The sequence below is a fragment of the Balaenoptera borealis genome (genome assembly GCF_965194805.1).
Source record: "Balaenoptera borealis genome assembly, chromosome: 16".
Lineage (NCBI taxonomy): Eukaryota > Metazoa > Chordata > Mammalia > Artiodactyla > Balaenopteridae > Balaenoptera > Balaenoptera borealis.
This window is the reverse complement of record NC_138872.1, coordinates 73,864,040-73,885,665: the sequence shown is the minus strand read 5'-3', so window position 1 is coordinate 73,885,665 and position 21,626 is coordinate 73,864,040. Positions and strand designations below refer to the sequence as shown.

At 53.1% G+C, this 21,626-nt stretch overlaps 2 protein-coding genes across 9 annotated transcripts in view; one reads left to right on the top strand and one right to left on the bottom strand.

The window, feature by feature from the left end:
* CRCP (CGRP receptor component) overlaps positions 1 to 14,317 on the bottom strand; it is a 91,512-nt gene extending 77,195 nt beyond the window's left edge. For 3 of the 6 annotated variants that reach the window (XM_082358688.1, XM_082358690.1, XM_082358691.1), the window contains exon 1: positions 1,058 to 1,173. In XM_082358688.1, coding sequence (XP_082214814.1) covers positions 1,058 to 1,065 — 8 coding nt within the window. In that variant the 5' untranslated portion in view covers positions 1,066 to 1,173. Of the gene's footprint in view, positions 1 to 1,057; positions 1,176 to 11,292 lie in introns of those variants that run through there. The other 3 variants (XM_082358689.1, XM_082358693.1, XM_082358692.1) reach the window with 3 other exon arrangements.
* Positions 10,821 to 20,473, top strand: ASL (argininosuccinate lyase). Of its 3 annotated transcripts, none has more exons than XM_082358610.1 (17): positions 10,821 to 10,934; positions 11,155 to 11,209; positions 14,408 to 14,518; positions 14,837 to 14,920; positions 15,181 to 15,237; positions 15,384 to 15,481; positions 16,921 to 16,998; positions 17,086 to 17,163; positions 17,556 to 17,608; positions 17,979 to 18,041; positions 18,231 to 18,345; positions 18,488 to 18,572; positions 18,685 to 18,744; positions 18,985 to 19,068; positions 19,872 to 19,952; positions 20,111 to 20,217; positions 20,286 to 20,473. In XM_082358610.1, exons 2-17 carry the CDS (start codon positions 11,198 to 11,200, stop codon positions 20,428 to 20,430), a joined length of 1,311 nt encoding a protein of 436 aa, XP_082214736.1. In that variant the 5' UTR covers positions 10,821 to 10,934; positions 11,155 to 11,197; the 3' UTR covers positions 20,431 to 20,473. The 3 variants fall into 3 exon arrangements, with proteins under 3 accessions (XP_082214736.1, XP_082214734.1, XP_082214735.1); XM_082358608.1 differs by having other exon boundaries at positions 14,324 to 14,518; XM_082358609.1 differs by lacking the exon at positions 10,821 to 10,934 and having other exon boundaries at positions 10,941 to 11,209; positions 14,324 to 14,518.
* Positions 20,474 to 21,626: the final 1,153 nt, after the last annotated feature.

Below are 21,626 nucleotides of genomic sequence, written 5' to 3'. Positions count from 1 at the left end.
AAAACAGTAGTACATGTAGACATTAAACATGAGGCTAAAGAACATAAAAGAAAATATCAATATTAAATAATCGGTGGCAAAGAGAACACAATATAGTATGCCTACAAGTTAACGTCAATCGTGCAAAAATCCACATAAAGAGTAGCTACAGGGCTTCCCTGGTGGCGCAGTGGTTGAGAATCTGCCTGCCAATGCAGGGGACACGAGTTCGAGCCCTGGTCTGGGAAGATCCCACATGCCGCGGAGCAACTGGGCCCGTGCACCACAACTACTGAGCCTGCGCATCTGGAGCCTGTGCTCCGCAACAAGAGAGGCCGCGACAGTGAGAGGCCCGCGCACCGCGATGAAGAGTGGCCCCCGCTCGCCGCAACTAGAGAAAGCCCTCGCAGAGAAACGAAGACCCAACACAGCCAAAAAATAATAATAATAATAATAAATAAATAAATAAAATTTATTTTAAAAAAAAAAGAGTAGCTACAAAAACTTCCATTTGCACCCGGTACAATGAACAGACACGGAAAAGACCATGTGGAGTTAAAACTGTTAGAATGGCTTTTACTCCCTCCCTACACACTCACACAAACAGCTAAATGCTTCTCATCAAACTTGGACAGCAGCTGTTCTGAGTTAGGGTTCCAAAGGCGCCCACTGCCCCTAAGCAAAGCTCTACCCCAGCATTTACCCATCTCTCCTCCAAGTACTTCCAGGCCGGACCCAGGGCTTTATACCTTCGAAGTCCCTGCTCCAACACCGGGCCAGGCTCCCCACCGTGACGCCTGCAATGCTAGTGAGTGGATGAGGGAGGAAACAGGCACCCTGAAAGGCAGCCGAAACAAGTGGCACTCGGCCCCCCGTGCTGGGCACGCGGTGGGCGTGGGGGCGAAAGTTCGGAGGGCCAGAACGAGAGCCCCTTCCTCCCCCGCCTCCCGATCCGTCGCCCTCCCCACAAGCAGCGATGAGGGGTCGCCCCAGGTCCACGTCTCCCGGCTCCCAGGGTCTAGCGGTCCCCAGCTGTGAGCGTCTGCCCAAAACCAGCGACGCGCCCCGAGCTGCTTACACTTCCATGTCGACCCCGCCTCTTCGCCTCCAGCCGACAGCACCCGCGGAGCTCCACACCGCCCCGCCGCCGCAACCGGCGTCCACGCCGAGCTCCCTGTGGCCGGCTCCGCGCGCCGCGGTGCACGCCGGGATCGCCGCGCTGCACACCGGGAGCCCGGAGGACCCGACGGGGCCGCGAGCCCTGCGTGCCCCTCTAGCCGTCCGAACCCTGTCCTCTATGCCCAGCTCGACTTCAGACTGTTAAGCGTTTGCAGACAGGATTTAGCTCACGTTTTCGTGGTCTAGGTTATATCTAAGTAGTATGAATAAAGTAAATTTCCAAAGACATAATCGGATTAGTAGGCCTTTGGGCATTAAAATCCCACCCCTAGAATAGTAGCAATGGCAAGGGGCGAGACGGCCCGGAGCCGCTGGAAATGCTCTATTTCAGGACCTGGGTGCTGGGTACGCGGTGTGTTCCGTTTCTGAAAATTCAGCGAGCTGCACGCTTAGGTGCATTTTTCTCTATGTGTGTTATAATTAACTAAAACGTACTAAAAAGTGGGGGAAAAAATCTCCGCCTCCCTTCTCCCATTTCCCATTCTTCAGAGCTATTTGGCAGGAAAGTACAAAGAGCTTGAATGACAAGCAGTCTCTGACCTTCCAGCCTTTCTAGGAATTTGTCGAAAGGGAATTATCAGATGCTTGAAGAAAGATCGATGTGTCATGATAATTTTGCTGGGAGACAGCCTAAATACCCAACAATGAGGAGTTGATAAATCATGTTTGAACCATACAGTATAATATCAATATATGTGACCACGAGAAATCATGTAGCATAATTTGATATTATAGGGAAATGCTCAAGATAGGATTTAAAAGATGAAAAATGATGTGGTGTGACTCTAATAACCTAAGGAAAAATAAGCATAGGGAAAAAAATACCTAAGGATACGGGAGATAGAGCCATCTAATCTACTAAATTTTGTGTTCTTAAAAAAAAAAAAAAAAAAAAAAAGGTTAAATGTTGATGTCTATTATTTTCTGGAATTTTGGTATGGTTTGAAATATTTCTTAAAGACTGGAAGGAAATATGCCAAAAATTAACAATGGCAGGTGTCTTTTTCCCCCACTTTTTAATAGTTATATCAGATCATTTACTAAACACATTCTCTTTGCAAGGCCCTTGATAAGTGCTTTGCTATTCCGTGATATTAACAGTAACAGTGCAGGCTTTGCAGGCAGCCTGTGATTCTATTTACCTCCATCACTTTCTTAGGGGATGTTTAACCCTGGGAGATTACCTAACTTCTCCTAACCTCAGTTCCCTAATGTGTAAATCATAGATCTATCTGTTAGATACCTAAAATGCCTGGCACATACTTAGTGCTCAACAAATAATAATTACCGTGACAGTACAACTGTGACACTCTATGAGGTAGATTCCTTTGTTATTCAAATTTTACTACTGAGGAAACTGAGCCAAGCTTGGAGAGATTATAATTTACCAAAAGTCACTTCTCTAGGAACTTGTCCAGTAGAGATTCAAACCCAGGCAATCTGAACAAATACACAGGTGTATTAAATTGTTAATGGTGACTGATGACTGGGACTTCCCTGGTGGCGCAGTGGTTGGAAATCCGCCTGCCAGTGCAGGGAACACGGGTTCGAGCCCTGGTCTGGGAAGATCCCACATGCTGCAAAGCAGCTAGGCTCGTGTGCCACAACTACTGAGCCTGCGCTCTAGAGCCCGCAAGCCACAACCACTGAAGCCTGGGCACCTAGAGCCCATGCTCCGCAACAAGAGAAGCCACCGCAATGAGAAGCCCGTGCACCACAACGAAGAGTAGCCCCTGCTCGCCACTAGAGGAAGCCTGCACACAGCAACAAAGACCCAACGCAGCCAAAAATTAATTAATTAATTAATTTTTAAAAAAATAGTGACATGACTGGATAAATGAAATATGCAGTACTAATACAATGGAATACTATTTGGCAATAAAAAGGAATGGAGTACTGATACATGCTACAACATGGATGACCCTCAAAAACATGCTAAGTGAAAGAAGCCAGACACACATACTGTATGATTCCATGTATATGAAATGTCCAAGAATAGGCCAAAAAAACTATAGAGACAGGAAGTGGATTAGCGGTTGCTTAGGGCTGGGAGAGGGGCTAGGGTGGTGATGGAAAGCTGATGGATACTTTCTTTGGAGGGAAACAGAAATGTCCTAAAATTAGATTGTGGTAGTGGTTACACATCCCTGTGAATACACTAAATAACACTGAATTGTACACTCTAAATGGGTGAATTGTATGGTATCCAAATTATATATCAATAAAGCTATTAAAATGTTTTTTACTGGTATTTGCCTGTGGGGATTGCTTGGAAGAGAAGTGAGGGGAATTTTTAACATTTAATTTTACACATTCGGAATTTTTAAAATATTTTTCAATATACATGTTATTTTTAAACTATCGATACAAAAGAAAAAATTTTTTTTGGCCACGCCTCACAGACTGTGGGATCTTAGTTCCCTGACCAGGGATTGAACCCAGGGCCACGGCAGTGAACATGCCGAGTCCTCACCACTGGACTGCCAGGGAACTCCCTACAAAAATATCTTTAAAACAACGAATTTACTTTAAAAATCAACAAGTAAATAAAATGCCAACCCAGACCCAGCTGGTCTAATTCATGTGGAGAATCCCCATCGTGTTATTCACTCAGCAAACATGTACTGATGGCCCATTCGGTGGTGAGGATACCAATATGAATAATACACACCTCCTACCCTGCCTAGCTGACAGCCTAGTTGGGAACGAGCTCTGGACATCAATAACTACGATATGCTGTGTTTAGACGCTATGGAACAGAGGAGGAAATGACTAATGAGGTGGAGAGACGTCCCAAGGCCAGGGGTGTTTGAGTGGGGTGTGGGAAGGAACACACAAGGCCAAGGCTTCAGGGATGGGCTTCCACAGAAGAGAAGCTAGTGCCTTTGAGGACCCCATGATAAAATGGCTAAGCTCCAGGTTCTCCAAGGGATGCTACCCTAAGACTTTGGGGGCCATATTCAGCCACCCAACCTATGGCATGGAGGCAGCCAAGTAGTCAGGAGAGAGGCCCTCCCCCAAAGGAAGGCTGCCCAGAAGGAGCCTGTGCAACAGGTAACCCAGGCCGCAAAGCTGGGCCAGTCCACAGCTGAAATTCTTGCCTGGCGTGTCCCCACTCAGGGCCTCCCTGAAACTTTCCTAACTTGAGGCTGCCTAACGAGTCTCTGTTCTTCGCCACCCAAATCACACCACCCTAGAAAATGACTTTTCTTTTCCTTAACAGCTGGCTTTTTAGGCAGAGGTATTAAATACATACAAAGGGCTAGAGAATGAGCAAAGCCCGTGTGCCCTCCAAGTGGAAATGTCCTGTTGAACACTGAAGCTTTTAGGTTTAGAGCTCAGAAGAAAATAAGCAGATAGAGCTTTTGAAGGTATAAGTAGAAATTGAAGCCTTTAAAGTGAAGTCACCCAGGGAGAGTCTAGAATAGTAAGACTTGGGTGCTTACCAGCTGCCAGAGAGTTGATGTAAGCTCTTCACACGTGTACACTCATCTAATCCTCACAAAATCCCTATGGGGATGCATGCCAGGCATGGCGTTAGCGTGGTCGCATTCACTTCTCTCAGGAGTCCTCAGAGTTAAGCACTATGATCAGCCCATTTCACAGAGAGGAAAGTGAAGCTCAGAGAGGAGTCAGGAAGTGTCAGAGCCAGGGTTCTCACTGTTCTCTGGCCAACTCCAACCTCATCTCTCTCCTGGCAACATTAGGGATTCCTCCCTGTTCTGCACTAGACCCTTCCGAGACTCTTTTGCTGTACCAAGGTGGAAATTCTAGGGGAGAGAGGCCGGGCAAGGTTTTCATTCTTCCGAGGCAGGTAAATTCCGTACAGCACTCAGCCCTCAGCTGAAAATGGGTGTGGTCCATTGTCTGAACAGTCATGGACCCCCAAGCTGGCAACGAGGATGGATACAGAAGGTTTGCCTATGGTCAAGGCTCCTCAGACGGATGTTATTGCTGCTTGCACAGAACACAGGCTTCGTGGCCAGACTACTGGTAGTCATTCTCAGCTCTGCCACTTCCTAGCTGGGTGTTTTGGGGCACGTCACTTAATCTCTCCCAGACTCAGTATTCTCATCAGCAGAATGGGAGTAATTATAGCATTGACCACAAAGGGTGGTTGTGAGGATCTAAGTACGTAATCACTATATAATATGTTTAGCATAGTGCCTGGCACACAGTTAGAGCTCAACAAATATTAGTTATCGTTGTTGTTTTGTTTCTTGTTCTATTTGTATACAGGAAATGCCTCAGGCTACCTCTAAATTTCTTCCTTAATTTTTTCTTCCCTCAGGCAGGAGTCAGAGCTTTGGATTTCTGAGGATGATGCTCAGGAGATGTAATGAGGTAAGAACCTCTCCCTTTCCTCCCTGACTCCCTCTTCTTCTGGGAGCACAGTTACTATTATCAATAATAGCAACGAGGGACTTCCCAGGTGCGCAGTGGTTAAGAATCCGCCTGCCAATGCAGGGGACACGGGTTCGAGCACTGGTCCGGGAAGATCCCACATGCCGCAAAGCAACTAAGCCTGTGCACCAAAACTACTGAGCCTGCGCTCTAGAGCCCACGAGCCACAACTGCTGAGCCCACGTGCCACAACTACTGAAGCCCACGCGCCTAGAGCAACTAGAGAAAGCCCCCGTGCAGCCAAAAATTAAAAAAAATAATAGTAATAATAGCAATGAAAGCACATTTATTGAGTCCCAATTGTATAGCTGCCAGACCTAGTGTTGAGATTTTACATATATTATTAACTCAGATTCTCACAACAAATCATACAAGCTAGGTATTTTTACTCATTTATTCATTCTATTTTTTTTTTTCATTTAACAAATACTTATTGTGTTCCTTCAATGTTCTAGGTACCCGGAGTACATTAAAAAATAAAACAGACAGAAATCACTCACATTCTAGTGTGCAGGGACAAGTGCAAATAAACAAATAGATGACAAATACAGTATGTCAGAGAGTGAAGGTGGTGTGGAGAAAAATAAAGGTGAGGAGGCGAGACAGAGAAGGAGAGCAAACTGCTCCTTTAAACAAAGTAGTCAAGGAAAGTCCCCACTTTCTGAGAAGGTGACATGTGAGCAGAGACATGAAGAAGGTGAGGGAGTGACACACACCGAACAGCAAGAAGTACAAAGACCCCATGGCAGGGACCTCCCTGGTGGTCCAGACTCTGCACTCCCAATGCAGGGGGCCCGGGTTTGATCCCTGGTCGGGGAACTAGATCCCACATGCATGGTGCAACTAAAAAGTTCAACTGAAAAGATCCACATGCCTCAATGAAGATCCCGAGTGCCACATCTAAGACCCGGCACAGCTAAATAAATAAATAGTTTTTAAAAAACAACAAGCAAACAAAAAAAAAACATGGCAGAAACACCTGTTTGTTTTGTTTTGTTTGTTTTGGGGTTTTTTTTTTTGCCTCGCCGCGTGGCCTGCAGGATCTTAGTTCCTGACCAGGGATTGAACCTGTGCCCTCTTCAGTGGAAGCATAGGGTCTTAACCACTGGACTGCCAGGGAAGTCCCCAGGCCTGGATGTTTGAGGACCACACCGAGCCAGTGTGGCTGGAGTAGAGAGTGAAAAGTCACAGGAGGAGAGGACAGAGATGTAAGGAAGGAGGAGGCAGGGCAGGTCACTGAGTTCTAGGCCACTGGAAGGATGTTGGCTTTCACTCTGAACAGAATGGGGAGCCAAAGGAGTGTTTTGAACAGAGAAGTACCGTGACCTAACTTAAATTTTAAAAGGATCCTCTGCTCCCGTGTTAAGAAGGGACCCTCCAAGGGCAAGGGTAGAAGCAGGGACACCAGAGGAAAGACTGTTGTAACTAATAGTCAAGGGAAAAGATGATGGTGGCTCAGTCCAGGAAGAAGCAGTGGAAGTGAGAGAAACAGATTCTGGATATAATTTGAAATAGATCCAACAGGATTACATGACTGATCAGATTTGGGTGTGAGGAAAAACGGGAGTCCAAGGGTTTTGGTCTGAGCAACTAGATGGTTGGTGTTGGCATTTATTGTCATGGGAAAAACAAAATGACACTCACATTCAGGAGTGGGGAGATCAGGGGTTCAGTTTTGAACATGTTGACTTTTAGATGTCTTTTAAACATCTGAGGAAAAAGATCAAATAGCCATTTGGATATAAAAGACCGCCCCGGCCCCATTTTACAGTAAGTGACAGAGTTGGAATTTAAGCCAAGGTAAGTTTGACTCTGCCACCCTTACCTTTTGTGTTAAATATTTGCCACCAGACTTTTGCTTCTGGCCAAGATAGAGTCATTTGGGATCTGATTTACCATCACACGTGAAACAACCAAAAAGCAAAATTAAAAAGGCAAATAGGGACTTCCCTGGTGGTCCAGTGGGTAAGACTCTACACTCCCAATGCAGGGGGCCCAGGTTCGATCCCTGGTCAGGGAACTAGATCCCACATGCATGCCACAACTAAAGAGTCCACATGCCACAACTAGGAGTCTGCATGCCACAACTAAGAAGCCCACATGCTGTAACTAAGACCCAGCGCAGCCTAAATAAATAAATATTTTTTTTAAAAAAGGCAAAATACATGAAACAAAGTTTTTCAATGAAAGATAGTGATTCCTGGGAGACAGGATACTAAAGAGGTGAGCCCTATAGTAATCCAGCTTACTATTTTGAGAAAGTTCCAAGGACATGATGCAGGGAGGAAGAACTGAGGCAGAGTCTGGCAGACCCCCTGAGTTGAGAAAAAAAAGTGGAGCCTAGAGAGACAGAGGACTTTAGAGTTCATCAAAAAGAGTAACAGGGAGAAGAGAACTGTGAAGATCTACCGAGGGTTCCCTACGAGTATTCAGTGGATTACTGATTAGTGCATGCATGTGAGGAAACTATCTGAGTTTGGGGAAAGAACCATCCAAAAGGATTAAAAAGAATAGTGCCTATTCCTACCAGCCAGACTGGGAAAACTCATAATTCACTGGGTAGAGTATTCAAGAAGGTCTTCCCTTATTAGTGGGGAATAATTAGCTCTAGACTGTGCATTGCTTCTGACCTAAGAGATAATGAAAAGCAAAACCCAAAAGAATCGAACTGTTTCCAAGTAACTTAACTGCATCTCAGAGAAAAGCTCAAAAAGATTTATAGGAATACAAAAATATCCAACACCTAACAAGATAAAGATCTCATGTCTAGCATCCAAAAATTTCTAGGTATGTAAAAAGACAAGAAAATATGAACCATAATGAGGAGAAGGATTAATAAATCAGAGAAGGATGTTAAAAGTTATTATAACTATAATCTATAGAAATTGGCTCATGCTGATATGGAGGCCAAAAAGTCCCCAAATCTGCCATCTGCAAGCTGCAGGACCAGGAAAGCCAGTGGTGTAATCCGGTCCAAGTTCAAAGGCCTGAGAACCAGGTATTTACGCAAGGGAAGTGAAAGCATATGTCCATAGAAAGACTTGCACATACAAGTTTTATTTGTAACGACCACAAATTGGAAGCAACTCAAAAGTCCATCAACAGGCAGCTGGATAAACAAATTGTGATATATCCATAGAATGGAATATTATTTATCAATAAAAAGGAATGAACTATTGACACATGTACTAACATGGATAAATTTCCAAATGATTATGCTGAGTGAGAAAAGACAGATCAAAAAATATAATAATTTCATATATATAATAATTCCATGTATATATAGAGAGAAAATGTAAGCTAATCTATTGTTACAAGCACATCAGTGTTTTCTTGGGGATGGATGGGGAGAGGCAGGAGGAGGAGATTATGAAGAGGGTAAGGACAATTTTGGGTATGATGGGTACATTCACTATTTTGATTATGGTGTATTTTCATGGGTGTACATATGTCAAAACATATCAAATTGTACACTTTAAATATTTGTATATTATTGTGTATCAATTAAATCTCAATAAAGCTGATACATACATCATATATATGTACATATACGTACACACACACACACATCCATACATATCCAGATTCATGAGGCTTTTAACAGTGAGACTGTGAGCATTTTTTAACACTTCCCCAACACCCTTTCCAGCCTCAATTCATTTGCCAAAGGGTTTGATCCCTGTACGTTGCTGGGTATTCAGGAATGTGACCTCATATTTGCAAAGTACCTCTGGCTTTGACACTTGACCTCCCAGGAGAGGATGTCAGGCCTCAGACACTAGCAGGTAGATCCCAGGGGTTTGCCACAGCACTCTCTCAGTTGTCAGGACCACATGACTCACAGCTGGTCTCAAGGGCTTCCCTGCCCACCTAGGGGCCTGCTGCAGCCCTGTTCTGGGACTGTTGTGGGAGAAGACAGGAGAGGTTGGGAGGTCACAGAGATAAAGAGGATGAGGCCTTGCTTCCAAGGAGCCCACAGTTGGGTGGGGGAGAAGACCCAGAAGCCACAACTACAGTGCTCCCAATTCAGGGAAAGACTGCTAGATGCTTCTCCAGGATCGCATGGGAGCCCAGAGCTGGACACCTGGATCAGCAGGGAGTCTTCCCAACATTGATGATGCTTGGCTCGAATACTGACGGATGAATGGGAGTAGCAAGACAGACAGTGAGGGAAGGCATTCCAGGCACAGGGAGGAGCATTTAGGAAAGCTTGCAACAGCCTGATGCAACAGTCTGATGCACTCCACTCTTGAGTGAGGGCTAAAAACCTTCAACCCATGAGGTATCCCAGCTACTGGTCCCTTCTCCCCTCCATTCCATCCTCAATACTGCTGCCAGAAGTATCTTTCTAAAAAAATTTTGGTTCCCTCAATTTTTAAAATCTGTCGGCTCCCTATGACCAATGGGAGGACCATAGGTCCTATCAAGACCAAACCCTCTCGTTTGACATTCAAGGCGCTTTACAATCTTACCCCAACCTACTTCCCACCTCTCCTTCCCACCTCCATTCTAAAGCCCCTGACCCTTTGTTATAGCCACTCTTGGTTTCCTGTTCTGCAAGCAGGCCATTCACTTTCTGGCCTCTGGCCTCCCGGACTTTGCCCAGGCTGCTCCCCCCCGCCCCCCGCAGGGAATGTTCTAACCCCCTTTTTCGCTGAGCTAACTCCCTTTCATCTTCCAAGACTCAACTCAGGAGACATCTCCCCCAGAATGTGGAACTTCCAGGGCAGAAGTTCAAGGGCCCCTAAGGCCAGAACCCCGCTGTCTATTTTGTTCAATAATTAGTTAATTAATCGCGTCAGGGAACCCTTCCCTGAGTACCCCAAGATGGACGCCCCACTCTGCGCTGCCCTCTGTGCCCCCTGCACGCCTTATCCACGCTTTGTTAGAGCTCCTTGAGGCAAGCATCATTTCTTATGCTCACTTCCTTTTCTTCAGTGTCTAACTCTGTACCTACCACATAGGAGGTGCGGGTACGTGTTTTTTGAATGAACGAATGATCGGGCGTGGCTTTTCACCTTGTGTCTCCTGTGAGCCCGCCAGGCCCGGCCCAGTGTCTTTACCTCTATCCCTAGCCCGGGTCTCCCTCCAGTGCCCGGAGCAGTCTGCAGCCTTGATCACTGCCGCCCTGGCACCACCCTCACAGTCCCTACCGCCTCCTTAGGGCCGCTCAGCCCAAAGCCGCTCCGGAGACGGCTCCGCCCACAGCTGGGGTGGGAGGGCGGAGGCAACGCCCACCGGGCCGGGCCGCCTGGGATTGGTGCGGCCGTCGATAGGAGGCGGGGACAGCGCCGGGCTGCTGTTGACGCTCTCCCGGCCTGAAAAGTCCAGCCCCGCGGCCGTGGAGAGAAGCACTGCGCGGCCAGGCGGTGGTAAGTGCTCGGCGGCCGGACAGGCTGGACGGGCGGGACTGGCGGGACTGACGGGAGCGGAGGACGCAGAGGACCCGCGCCAACGCGCTGGGCGCTGCCCACGTCCGCCTCCGCCACAGGCTGCGCTCCGCCAAGGGCAGTGCCCCAACCCGGAGCCGGCCCCGCCCGGGGAACACCGCCCGGTGGCCGACAAGGTCGTCAGTCCCGCCCTGTCTTCCAGACCCGGAGGACCTAGGCTTCCGGACGGCAAGGAACCGCCCAACATGGCATCGGAGGTAAGTGGGACTTCGAGGACGCCGGTCCTCCAAGCCTCCAAACGAGGGGGAGGGGCGCCCTGGGCGCCAGTCGGGACAGTGACCTGCGCACGCGATCTCCCCGAGCCAGACCTGCCGCCCTCCATCCTCCTGGTAATTGTCCTCGCTGGCTCCAGGCAGTGGGTACCCCCTGGCGCACCTGCCAGAGGCCGAAAGAGAGCTTTGCCCCAACTTCCCGGTGTCCCCACCACCATCTGCTCTCCCCTGTCCCTCACCCCTCCCCAGGCAGCCTTTGTGGCAAACGCACCAACCCACACTGCTGGGGAAGGTGGCCCTGACCTGACCGTGATCTAGGCGGGGTAGGAAAGGTGTGGCCCACTCATTCAGCACCCTCACCTCTTCATTCCTTCCTCCCCGCCCCCTGCCCCCCGTCCTCCTGTCAGTCCCCATCCTGTGCCCCTCTCCTACCATAGCAGTTGTCCCTGTGTATCAGAGTCCACAGGACTCTTGCGTGTGCTAAGAGCCAGGAGGTAGGGGACCGTGCCGTGTGGCCCCAGGACCTGGTGGCTTCCTCATTGGCCTCTCTCCCTCAGAGCCAGAGGACTCCTGGGTTCTCTTTCTGACTGAGTGGCAGGAGTCTGAGGCACAGGTTCCTTTCCTTGGGCCTCCGTTGATTTACCCGGCAGATGGGGATAATATTAGCTGTCTGCCTTCTCTGTAAGGTACTGGATCATGAGGTCATTGCTTTGAACTCTTCAGGTAAAAGGGGCTGTTTGCTTGATGCCAGAGAAGGGAACCCTGGGGCTGGGAAGCAGGAGGTGTGGGCTCCAGTCCCTCCTGGCCCCCATTAGCTGGCAAGTCACTTCCTCTCTGGGCCTCAGTTTGTTTATTGAATAAATGCGTTAAGACTGTCTGCCCTGCTAGCTTCTGGGTCATGGTGGAGGGCCCGTGGCAGGGCCTGGACTTTGGAGCCAAACAGACTTGGCTTCTGAAGCAGTCACTCGACCTCCCTGAACGTCTTTCCTCATTTGTAAAATAGGGGTAACCTCATAGGGGGGTGTAAGAGCATCTGGAGAATGCCTGGCACAGGGTGAAGCAATAGTAGGTGCTCAATAAATCATGGCTAGCGACACTAAGAGGGACAACGCCGGTATTTCCCGTGTGTTCTAAATTGGCTGTTGCTCTTTCATCCCAGCCCGAACCAGTGTCCCTGTCCCCTTGCCCCAAAGGGATCCTTCTGGCCCAGATGTGCCCTGGCTCACAGCAGTGCCCTCTCCCACCACCTGGCCCCTCCCTCAGTGCCCAGGTGGTGGCACGTCACTCTGACATCCTCCTGGGGTCCTTTTAAGACTGCCGGCAGGGTAGGAGCTTGGCCCCAATGCAGAGTGGGCTGCCTTCAGGAAACCAGGGCGCCAGGCGACCTCTGCTTGCCCCAGGCCGTCCTGTGGGTTGGCACTAATTGGTTTGGCTGCGGCCCCACTTGTTAAATAGTTGTTATTACTAACAACCCACGAAGCGAGTCCAGGGGCCTGCTGGGGGAGGTGATGACAGGCCCCTGGCTGAAGGGCAGCCTGCCTCCCCATCCTGACTCGCTGGCCCTGACCCTCTGGCCCCGGTGGTCAGGACCAGGGCCCCACGCGGTGCTTTGCTGGAGATCTAGGCTTGGCGGGGCAGCAGGGGGTAAGGGGCAGGTCCAGCTCAAAAGGCTGAGTGGGGGCAGAGGCTACATCTGCAGGGCAGAGTCCTCTGGCAGCCAAGGCTGCTGGGCACTGAGGGGTCAGCTCACAGCCTGGGGCCAGAGCACGGTGGAGGGCCCGGGGGTGCACACAGGAGTGAGGAGTGGAGCTAAGGCACACCCTGACCCTGGCAGCCCTCGGCCCCTCCCTTAGCAATACCTAGAACTTACTGAGTACCAGGCACTGTGCTATGTATGCAGTTAGCTTAATCTAATGGCTTAATCTAACAACTCCATCAGATAGATGCTATTATTATTTCTATTTTATAAAGGGGCAACCCTGAAGGTTAGAGAGGTAATATAACACCCCTATGGTCAGGTGGCTAACTGAGGTCTGGGACATTGCAGGGAGACAGAGGAGAACATATGTCCCCAGTGGCCACTGTAAACCCCCCTCCACAGAAAAGATGGCAGTGAAGTAACATTCCCATCTCCACCCCAGACCACTCCCCTCCTGTCCTTGGCTCACTGGGCACGAGGACTGCCCCTCAGGGGTTCTGCGCTCCCTCCCCCATCTGTCCCATGCCCTGACCTATGCCCTCTTTCAAAACAGAGGTGTTTCTGTCCCATCCCTCTGCCCTTGGCTCCTGGGGGGCAGAGGGTCAGCTAGTGACCTCCTAGAAGGCCAATGATAACGGCTGTGTCCGGGGTGCTCTCCAGAGGAGTGGGGGGTTGGGACCTTAGGCCCCACCCCAAGCTGGGGGAGGGAGATGCAGGTAATTTGAGACTGATGGGGCCCCTCAAGTGCCTCCTCACCTGTCCCTGCAGCAAATGTTCAGAACAGCGGAGCCAGCAGAGAGGTCCTGGTGGCCTGTGGGGTTTAGAGCAGGGCTTCGACTTCCGGCTGCCGAGGTGCAGTCCGGGCTCTGCCACTCTCAGCAAGGGCAAGGTACAGATCTGCTCTGTGCCTCAGTCTTTCCTCTCTGTAGCAGGATAGTATTGGTGCCCAGTTCACAGCGTTGCTGTCTGCATGACAAGCAAATAATGGTGCCTGGCAGACAGTGAGAATGCGACATATGTTAGCCAGTATTATTGTCATTATCCCTGGTACATCAGAGCTGGATTCCAGAGTGACTTCTCACTTTGGTCAGTGGCAGGAAGGGTCCTAGAAGTTCTGCTCTGGTCTCAGGGGTGCCTGCCACCATCTCCCTGGAGCAGCGCCCCATGGTGGGAAAGAACCTAACTTCAGTGTCCAGCCAAGTTCCCACATTCACTCCCTCAGTGACTCTGGGCAAGTTCCTAACCCTCTCTGAGCCTCAGTTTCCTTATCTGTCCAGTGAGAATAACCCTGCCCGCTGGCTCCCACTGCCGTCAGATTTGATAACTCTCCTCAGGGCCCTTTGTGGGAGGTACTGTTCTCAAGCGGGGAGGAGACTAATTGCTCGTGCCCTCCTGGCCAGAGCGGGAAGCTGTGGGGTGGCCGGTTTGTGGGCGCAGTGGACCCCATCATGGAGAAGTTCAACTCGTCCATCACCTATGACCAGCACCTCTGGGAGGTGGACGTGCAGGGCAGCAAGGCCTACAGCCGGGGCCTGGAGAAGGCGGGGCTCCTCACCAAGACCGAGATGGACCAGATACTCCAGGGCCTGGACAAGGTACTCTCCACACCCCCAGGCCCAACCCAGGGTCCCTCCCTGTGGTCCCAGGCTTTCACCAAATCCCCGAGCGAGCGCAGGCTGCGGTATCATCCCAAGCCTGTCCTCTCCCCTCGTAGTGATCATATGCCTAGAGAGATGCCCTTTAACCACATGCTGTGCTGACTGTCTCTCGTCGTCCCTTAATGCCCCTGTGGTCCTGTGGCTCCTGAGCAAACGTGCTCTTGGCCTGTGATGCTCCTCGGGGGGGGAGCGCTGCCAGGACTCAACTGCTGATGCCCGCCCACCTGACCCCCGTGTTGCTGCTGTCTGCTACAGGTAGCTGAGGAGTGGGCCCAGGGCACCTTCAAACTAAACCCCAATGATGAGGACATCCATACGGCCAATGAGCGGCGTCTGAAGGTGAGGCCACCCCCCACCTCACCCCCCGCCCCTGTCCCTCCCCTCTCTGGGCCACTTGGAGCATAAGCGCCATCATTCTGTTCCCTTCGTCACTGGGACCTCAGAGCAGGAGGCCTGAGCAGAGATGGCAGAGATCGGGCAGAACCAGGGGACCCTGGGGCAGGGAGGGAGGGCCACAGGCTGGGGAGGCTGTGGCCTGGGCTGACCCCACTGGGCCACAAGCAGGCAGACCCCGACTGCGTGCCTCCCTCCACCCCCAGGAGCTCATTGGTGAAACCGCAGGGAAGCTGCACACAGGACGAAGTCGGAACGACCAGGTGCCGCCAGCCTGCCCGGCTCCCCGCCCTGGGCCTTCCCAGCCTTGGGGGGTCCAGGCAGCAGAGCTGGGGCTCAGCAGCGGTCCTGGCTCCCCAGGGAGGCAACACATCTGTGGTCCCTGAGTGCCACATCCTCCTCCCAACAGGTGGTCACGGACCTCAGGCTGTGGATGCGGCAGAACTGCTCCACGCTCTCTGCCCTCCTCCGGGAGCTCATCAGAACCATGGTGGATCGGGCAGAGGCGTGAGTGTGTGGAACACCAGGTGGCAGAGAGGGGCACGAGGGCAGCCAGGGTCTCTGCTCCCCCGAGACAGGCAGGCTGAATGCCAGACCTAGGTGGCAGGGGTGTTGAGGGTAGGGGGCCAGGCTCTGGGGTACAGGGGTACAGTCTGGAACTCCTGGACTGAGTGAGGCAGAGCAGCCAGGAGCAGGGATTTCTTGCAGCATCCCCGACCCCCAGCCAGCCCAGCTCAGCAGGCAGGGGGACCTCACCCTTTGAGGGTTCACAGGCCAGAGGCTAAGGCACGAGGCAGATGGCCCGAAGCCTGAGGAAAGGGGCCAGCTTGCCTGGCAACCAGAGTCACTCCTTGGCCTGCCTGTGCCCATGTCCCCCATCCCCACACAGCATGGCGGGCAAAGGACAGAGCTGAGGGCTGCCTCCCGCTGGCGTCATCCCAAGCTTTGGCTTCTGTGACATGACTGATGAGAAGTCTCTATTTGGTGTCAGAGACAGGGTTGACCCCTCCTCTTCCCCACCTCCCTGTGACCCCTGTTTCACTGACTTCACTGGGGGAAAACAAGGGCCCCAAAACTGTCATTCTCGGGGCAGGGTGGGTGTTGGGAGGATTAGGGAGTGACTGCTAATGAGGACAGGGTTTCTTTCCTTTTTTTTTGGCTGCGATGGGTCTTCATTGGTGCACGCAGTGAGCAGGCTTCTCACTGCTGTGGCTTCGCTTGTTGCAGAGCACGGACTCTAGGCGCGCGGGCTTCAGTAGTTGCAGCACGAGCGCTCAGTAGTTGTGGCGCACAGGCTTAGTTGCTCTGCGACATGTGGGATCTTCCCAGACCAGGGATTGAACCCGTGTCCCCTGCATTGGCAGGCGGATTCTTAACCACTGCACCATCAGGGAGGTCCCAGGGTTTCTTTCTTGGGGTGATGGTTGTACACTAAATGTACACTTTAAATGGGTGATTTGTATGTGAATTATATCTCAATAAAGCTGTTTATTTAAAAAAAGTAGAACCGTCACTCACAGCACCTCTGCCACCGCCCTGCCTACTTTAAAGTGCCCCCAGCTATTCTGGGCTCCTCTGGAGCTCCTCTCATGCTCACAAACTCAGCCTCTCACTGCCAGGTGGTACCTGCCGTGCACCTCCCCTCCTGCCCTGGCCCCTGCCCAGATCTGCTGCCAAGGTGCAGAGGCCCCAGCTGAAGGTGTAATCTATACTTGGTCCTACGCTCACCCTCTGGACGCCCCACAGCCATGGCCCAGTCACAATGCCCCACCTCCTGACCCTTCCCTTACCCCATGTTTGTCCCCAGGAGATCACTTGGTCCCTTGTGCAGGCAGATCCTTGGTGAGCCTGCCCTGCTCTTCCCTACAGGGTCGCAGGGCCCCAGGCAGGCCTCGCCTGAACCCCCTGAGCCCCTCAGGCTCCCTGCCGCTACTCTTCCCCCACAGGGAACGTGACATCCTCTTCCCAGGGTACACACACCTGCAGAGGGCTCAGCCCATCCGCTGGAGCCACTGGATCCTGAGGTGAGCGGGCAGTGATGGAGGGGCGTGGTGGAGGGGAGGGGCCCAGCCCAGGCTGCCCTCACCCTCCTGCCTCCTGGCTTCCCACAGCCATGCTGTGGCACTGACCAGAGACTCGGAGAGGCTGCTGGAGGTGCAGAAGCGGATCGACGTCCTGCCCCTGGGGAGGTGAGTGAGGCCCAGTGCTCCAAGGGCGGAGTGGCTGCCACACAGTCAGCGTGGTCCTTGGGCTTCCAGAGAAGAGGAGGGGCCGGGGAGGGCGGAGGGGGCAGAAGCCAGGCAATCAGCCTCCCTAGTCACGGTGGGAGGGGGACCACAAATGGACCCTCAGCTCTAAGGTGGGGACGATGAGTGTGTCACAGCCAGGCCAGGGCTCTCCAGAGAGCCAGCCAGCTGCTCACATCGTGCCGTTTCCCCTGCGTGGGGACAACTGTCTGGCACCCAAGCCGACCAGGCCGCAGCCCTGGCAACCAGAGCTCGGCACAGGTGTGCATGCAGGTACGTGCCAGGGCGCGCCTGCCGGGAGCCCCGGTCACTCAGATCCCCTCCCGTCTCTGCAGCGGGGCCATCGCAGGCAACCCTCTGGGTGTGGACCGGGAGCTGCTCCGAGCAGGTGAGGCACCTTGCCCCTCCTTTCCCAGGAGACCACCCTCCGCACTTGCCAGGTCTTGCAGACACACACCCAGAGAGGGCAGGGGTCCGGGTAAAACTCTGGTCTATTATCTATGGACAGTGAGGCTGGAGAGGCAAGGGGAGGCCACGGGAGAGGTGCGTGGTGCCAGGGAGACTCAGGGCTCCCGCCTCCCTCCTGGGACCTGTACCAAAGACCTTCCCAACCTCCTGCCCCTCCCTACTACTCCTCCCTGAGAGGGGGTCGTGGGGGGGGGGGGCTGGGCAGCCTGGTTGGGGGGTGGGGGTGGGGAGAAGGCCCCTCCTCGCACTCCAGCCCAACCTTATTGCCTTCCCCTTCCCGAATTGGCCAGAACTGAACTTTGGGGCCATCACTCTCAACAGCATGGATGCCACCAGTGAGCGGGACTTCGTGGGTGAGTCCTGGGCGCTAGCCCGCCCGCCCTCCAGGGCCAGTCCCCTGCAGTGTGTGCTGCCTTTGTCCCCCGGCCCTGCCTCCTCTCCAGCTTCCTGCCACCCCCGTATGGCCCACCGGACCTTCTCCAGGCTGGGTGAGGGGCGAGGCCTGGTGACCAGACAGCCTGCTCTCCCTTTCCTCCCACAAGCTGAGTTCCTGTTCTGGGCTTCGCTGTGCATGACCCACCTCAGCAGGATGGCCGAGGATCTCATCCTCTATGGCACCAAGGAATTCAACTTGGTGCAGCTCTCAGATGCCTACAGGTAAGGCTGCGCCTGCCCTCCCCCAGCTCTGCGCCCACCAGCATGGCTTCTTTCCTCCTGACCCCAACCCCTGGGCAGAGCTGCCCAGCAGACCAGCCAAGGGGCACCGGAGCCCCTTCAGCCCCGGCATCTCTGTCTCTAGCACCGGAAGCAGCCTGATGCCCCAGAAGAAAAACCCAGACAGCCTGGAGCTGATCCGGAGCAAGGCGGGGCGAGTGTTTGGGCGGGTAAGCAGGGCAGGGAGTTGGGGCAAGGCCTCTGCGCTGAGCCGGAGGGTCCTGAGGGCAGGTTCAGGACAGGCTCCGAGGCCCAGCCTCTTGATCTTCCCTGTCCCCTTAGTGTGCTGGGCTCCTGATGACGCTCAAGGGACTTCCGAGCACCTACAACAAGGACTTACAGGTGCGAGGCTGGGCACCCCGTTGCATACGCACCACATACCAATTCTCGGGGTCCTGCCTCATCTGGGCAGGGGCCCCACAGAACTGCCACCTCCTGTCCTGCGCACCCAGCCCTGGGAGTGCTCTCCTCTCCCTTGGTGCGGGGTGTACAAGGTGCTGAGTGTTCCCAGTGGAAGGCAGTGGGGAGGCCTCACTGGGGACCGGGCTACTGGGCCCTTACCTCCTGCCACGTGCCTCCCAGGAGGACAAGGAAGCCGTGTTTGAAGTGTCCAACACCATGAGCGCCGTCCTCCAGGTGGCCACTGGCGTCATCTCTACACTGCAGGCAAGACACGCCTCTTCTCCCCGAGGCCCCTAAACTCAGGGCTGGGATGCCAGGAGGGTGATCTTGAGAGGAGGCAAGTGTGGGTGGGTCCAGAGGCCGTGGGGCAGAGGGAGGGGGTATGTGCTTGTTCCTGCCCTGGGAAGAGCGAAGAGACACACTGCAGTAGAATGGAAGTGGGTTAGACTCAAGGAGCCCCATCAGCTGGCCTGGCCAGATTTCTTCTTTAACCATTTACTATGGGAAATTTCAGTATACAACAGTTGAGAGGCTGTATCATGAACCCTTACGTACCAACACTCGGCTTAAACAACAATCAACCCATGGCCATTCTTGCTTCAGCTGTCTTTACCCACTGCCCCCTCCGCCGTTGTTTTTAAGCAAATCCCCCTCATCATTTCATTCCTAAATAGTTCAGGATGTGTCTCTAAAGCAGTGGTTCTCAAAGTGTCGTCCCGAGACCAGCAGCGTCAGTATCACCTGAGAACTTGACAGACCTGCAACCCTAGGCCCCCCTCCAGACCTGCGGAAGCAGAGACTCTGGGTTAGGCCACAGAGATCTGTATTCATTATAAATCCTCCAGGTGATTCTGATGCTAAAGATAAGGAGGCAACCCCAGCCGCACAGCTAATAATTATCAATAATTATGAAATGATGGTTCAAGCAGAGAAAGCAGAAGAGGGTGGGTAAGAGGGGATCTGCCCAAGGCAGGGGACTTCCTGGCTGAGGGGGGGTAGGCCTTAGGCTGGCAGCTCCAGGACCAAGGGCCCCCCAGATTCACACTCACCTGGCCTGCTGTCCCCAGATTCACCGTGAGAACATGGCACGGGCTCTTAGTCCTGACATGCTGGCCACTGACCTCGCCTACTACCTGGTCCGCAAAGGGGTGAGTGTGGGGCGGCCAGGGTGGAGGGGCGAGGGGGCGGGGATGTTCCTCAAGCTGGGGGTGGCGGTGGTCATGGTGGGGGGCGAGCGCCGGCACCCCCATCAGAACAGGGAGCTCAGGAAGCCTGCGTCAGCACCACTCTCCCCCCGCGCCCCCAGATGCCATTCCGCCAGGCCCACGAGGCCTCCGGGAAAGCTGTGTTCATGGCCGAGACCAAAGGGGTCGCCCTCAACCAGCTGTCGCTGCAGGAGCTACAGACCATCAGGTGCGCTCCCCTCCCCTCCCCTCCCCTCCCGGAGGCCAGCCTGGGCCCACCCCCTCCTTTCCCCCCAGCCCCCTGTTCTCGGGAGACGTGAGCCACGTGTGGGACTACGGACACAGCGTGGAGCAGTACGCAGCCCTGGGGGGCACCGCGCGCTCCAGTGTCGACTGGCAGATCGGCCAGGTGCGAGCTCTCCTGGGGGCGCAGCAGGCCTAGAGCCCTCCCCATGCCTCTCCCAAATAAAGTGGGCCCGAGAGGAGGCTGTGTGTGTTTCCTGCCCAGCCTGTCTGCCTCGGTGGGTGGGGATGCAGTAGGGGCCACAGAGGAAGTGGAGGAACTGGAAACGCATGGCTAGAGTCAGGGATGGGGAAGGGGGGAGGGGATGCGCATCGAGGCTCCACCCTGCACAAGCCCCACCCCCTTCACCGCGGGCCTCACAGTGACTTCCTGCCTTGGGTGTCTTGGCGGGACTGGCTTCCTGGGAGCCCTGGTGGGAGCTGATGGGCTTGGTTAACCCAGTAAGCCCCTGTCCATCCCCCTTCCTTCCAGTGTCCTTCCTAGGCTGCCCTGCTCACATTCTCCCCTTGCTTAACGCACCCTTCCCCCGACCATCAGGGTCCTGTACCCTCTGAGGGGAATGGTGTATCTGGTGGTAAAGTCGGTTGTCCGGCTAGCATGTGATGCCAGGCACTAGGGGAGCTACATACACAGGTAAAGAAGACGCTTCCTCCACCCTGAAGAGTAACGTACAAATTCCCAGACACTAACCGTGAGGTGAGGGCCACGGACAGGTGGTGCCAGAGGGGCCTGCCCGTGCTGCAGTCAAGGGAGGGATGGTCTCACTGAGTCTGCAAAGAGCCCGAGGCCAGGCCTAGGACATGTAAGCATTCAATAACGGTGGGTGCCCAGAGCCAGCAGAGATGCAGAGGCCTCGTCTATACAAATCTCACCAAAATCCTGACAATAAAACATAAATTTCAGACGTTTCTTAACAACAAAGGTAAGCAAGCTAAACACAAAGAAGAATGAATAACTCCTCCTGAGCGATTCTGGGAGCAATGAAAAGACTTTGTAAGCTAAAGAACCAAAACTCCAGCAGTGGGGACACTACACCAAATTCCCCAAAGGGTGAAAGCTGTGGGTCACACATAGAATCTTCTACAGTGGTGGTTCTCAAAGTGTGGTTCCTGATTATTATCATCATCATCTTCAAACTTGTTAAAAAGAAAATTTTCAGTCCTCACCAAGACCTACTGAATCACACTCTGGGTGGGCCCAGCAGTCTGTGTTAACAAGTCCTTCAGGAGATGCTGACGTGTGCTTAGGTTTGAGAGCCACTGATCTTCAGAACCTTGTTACACAAAGTTGCTGCAGACGAGCAACATCAGCCTCCTTGGGCCCCTGCCCTGACC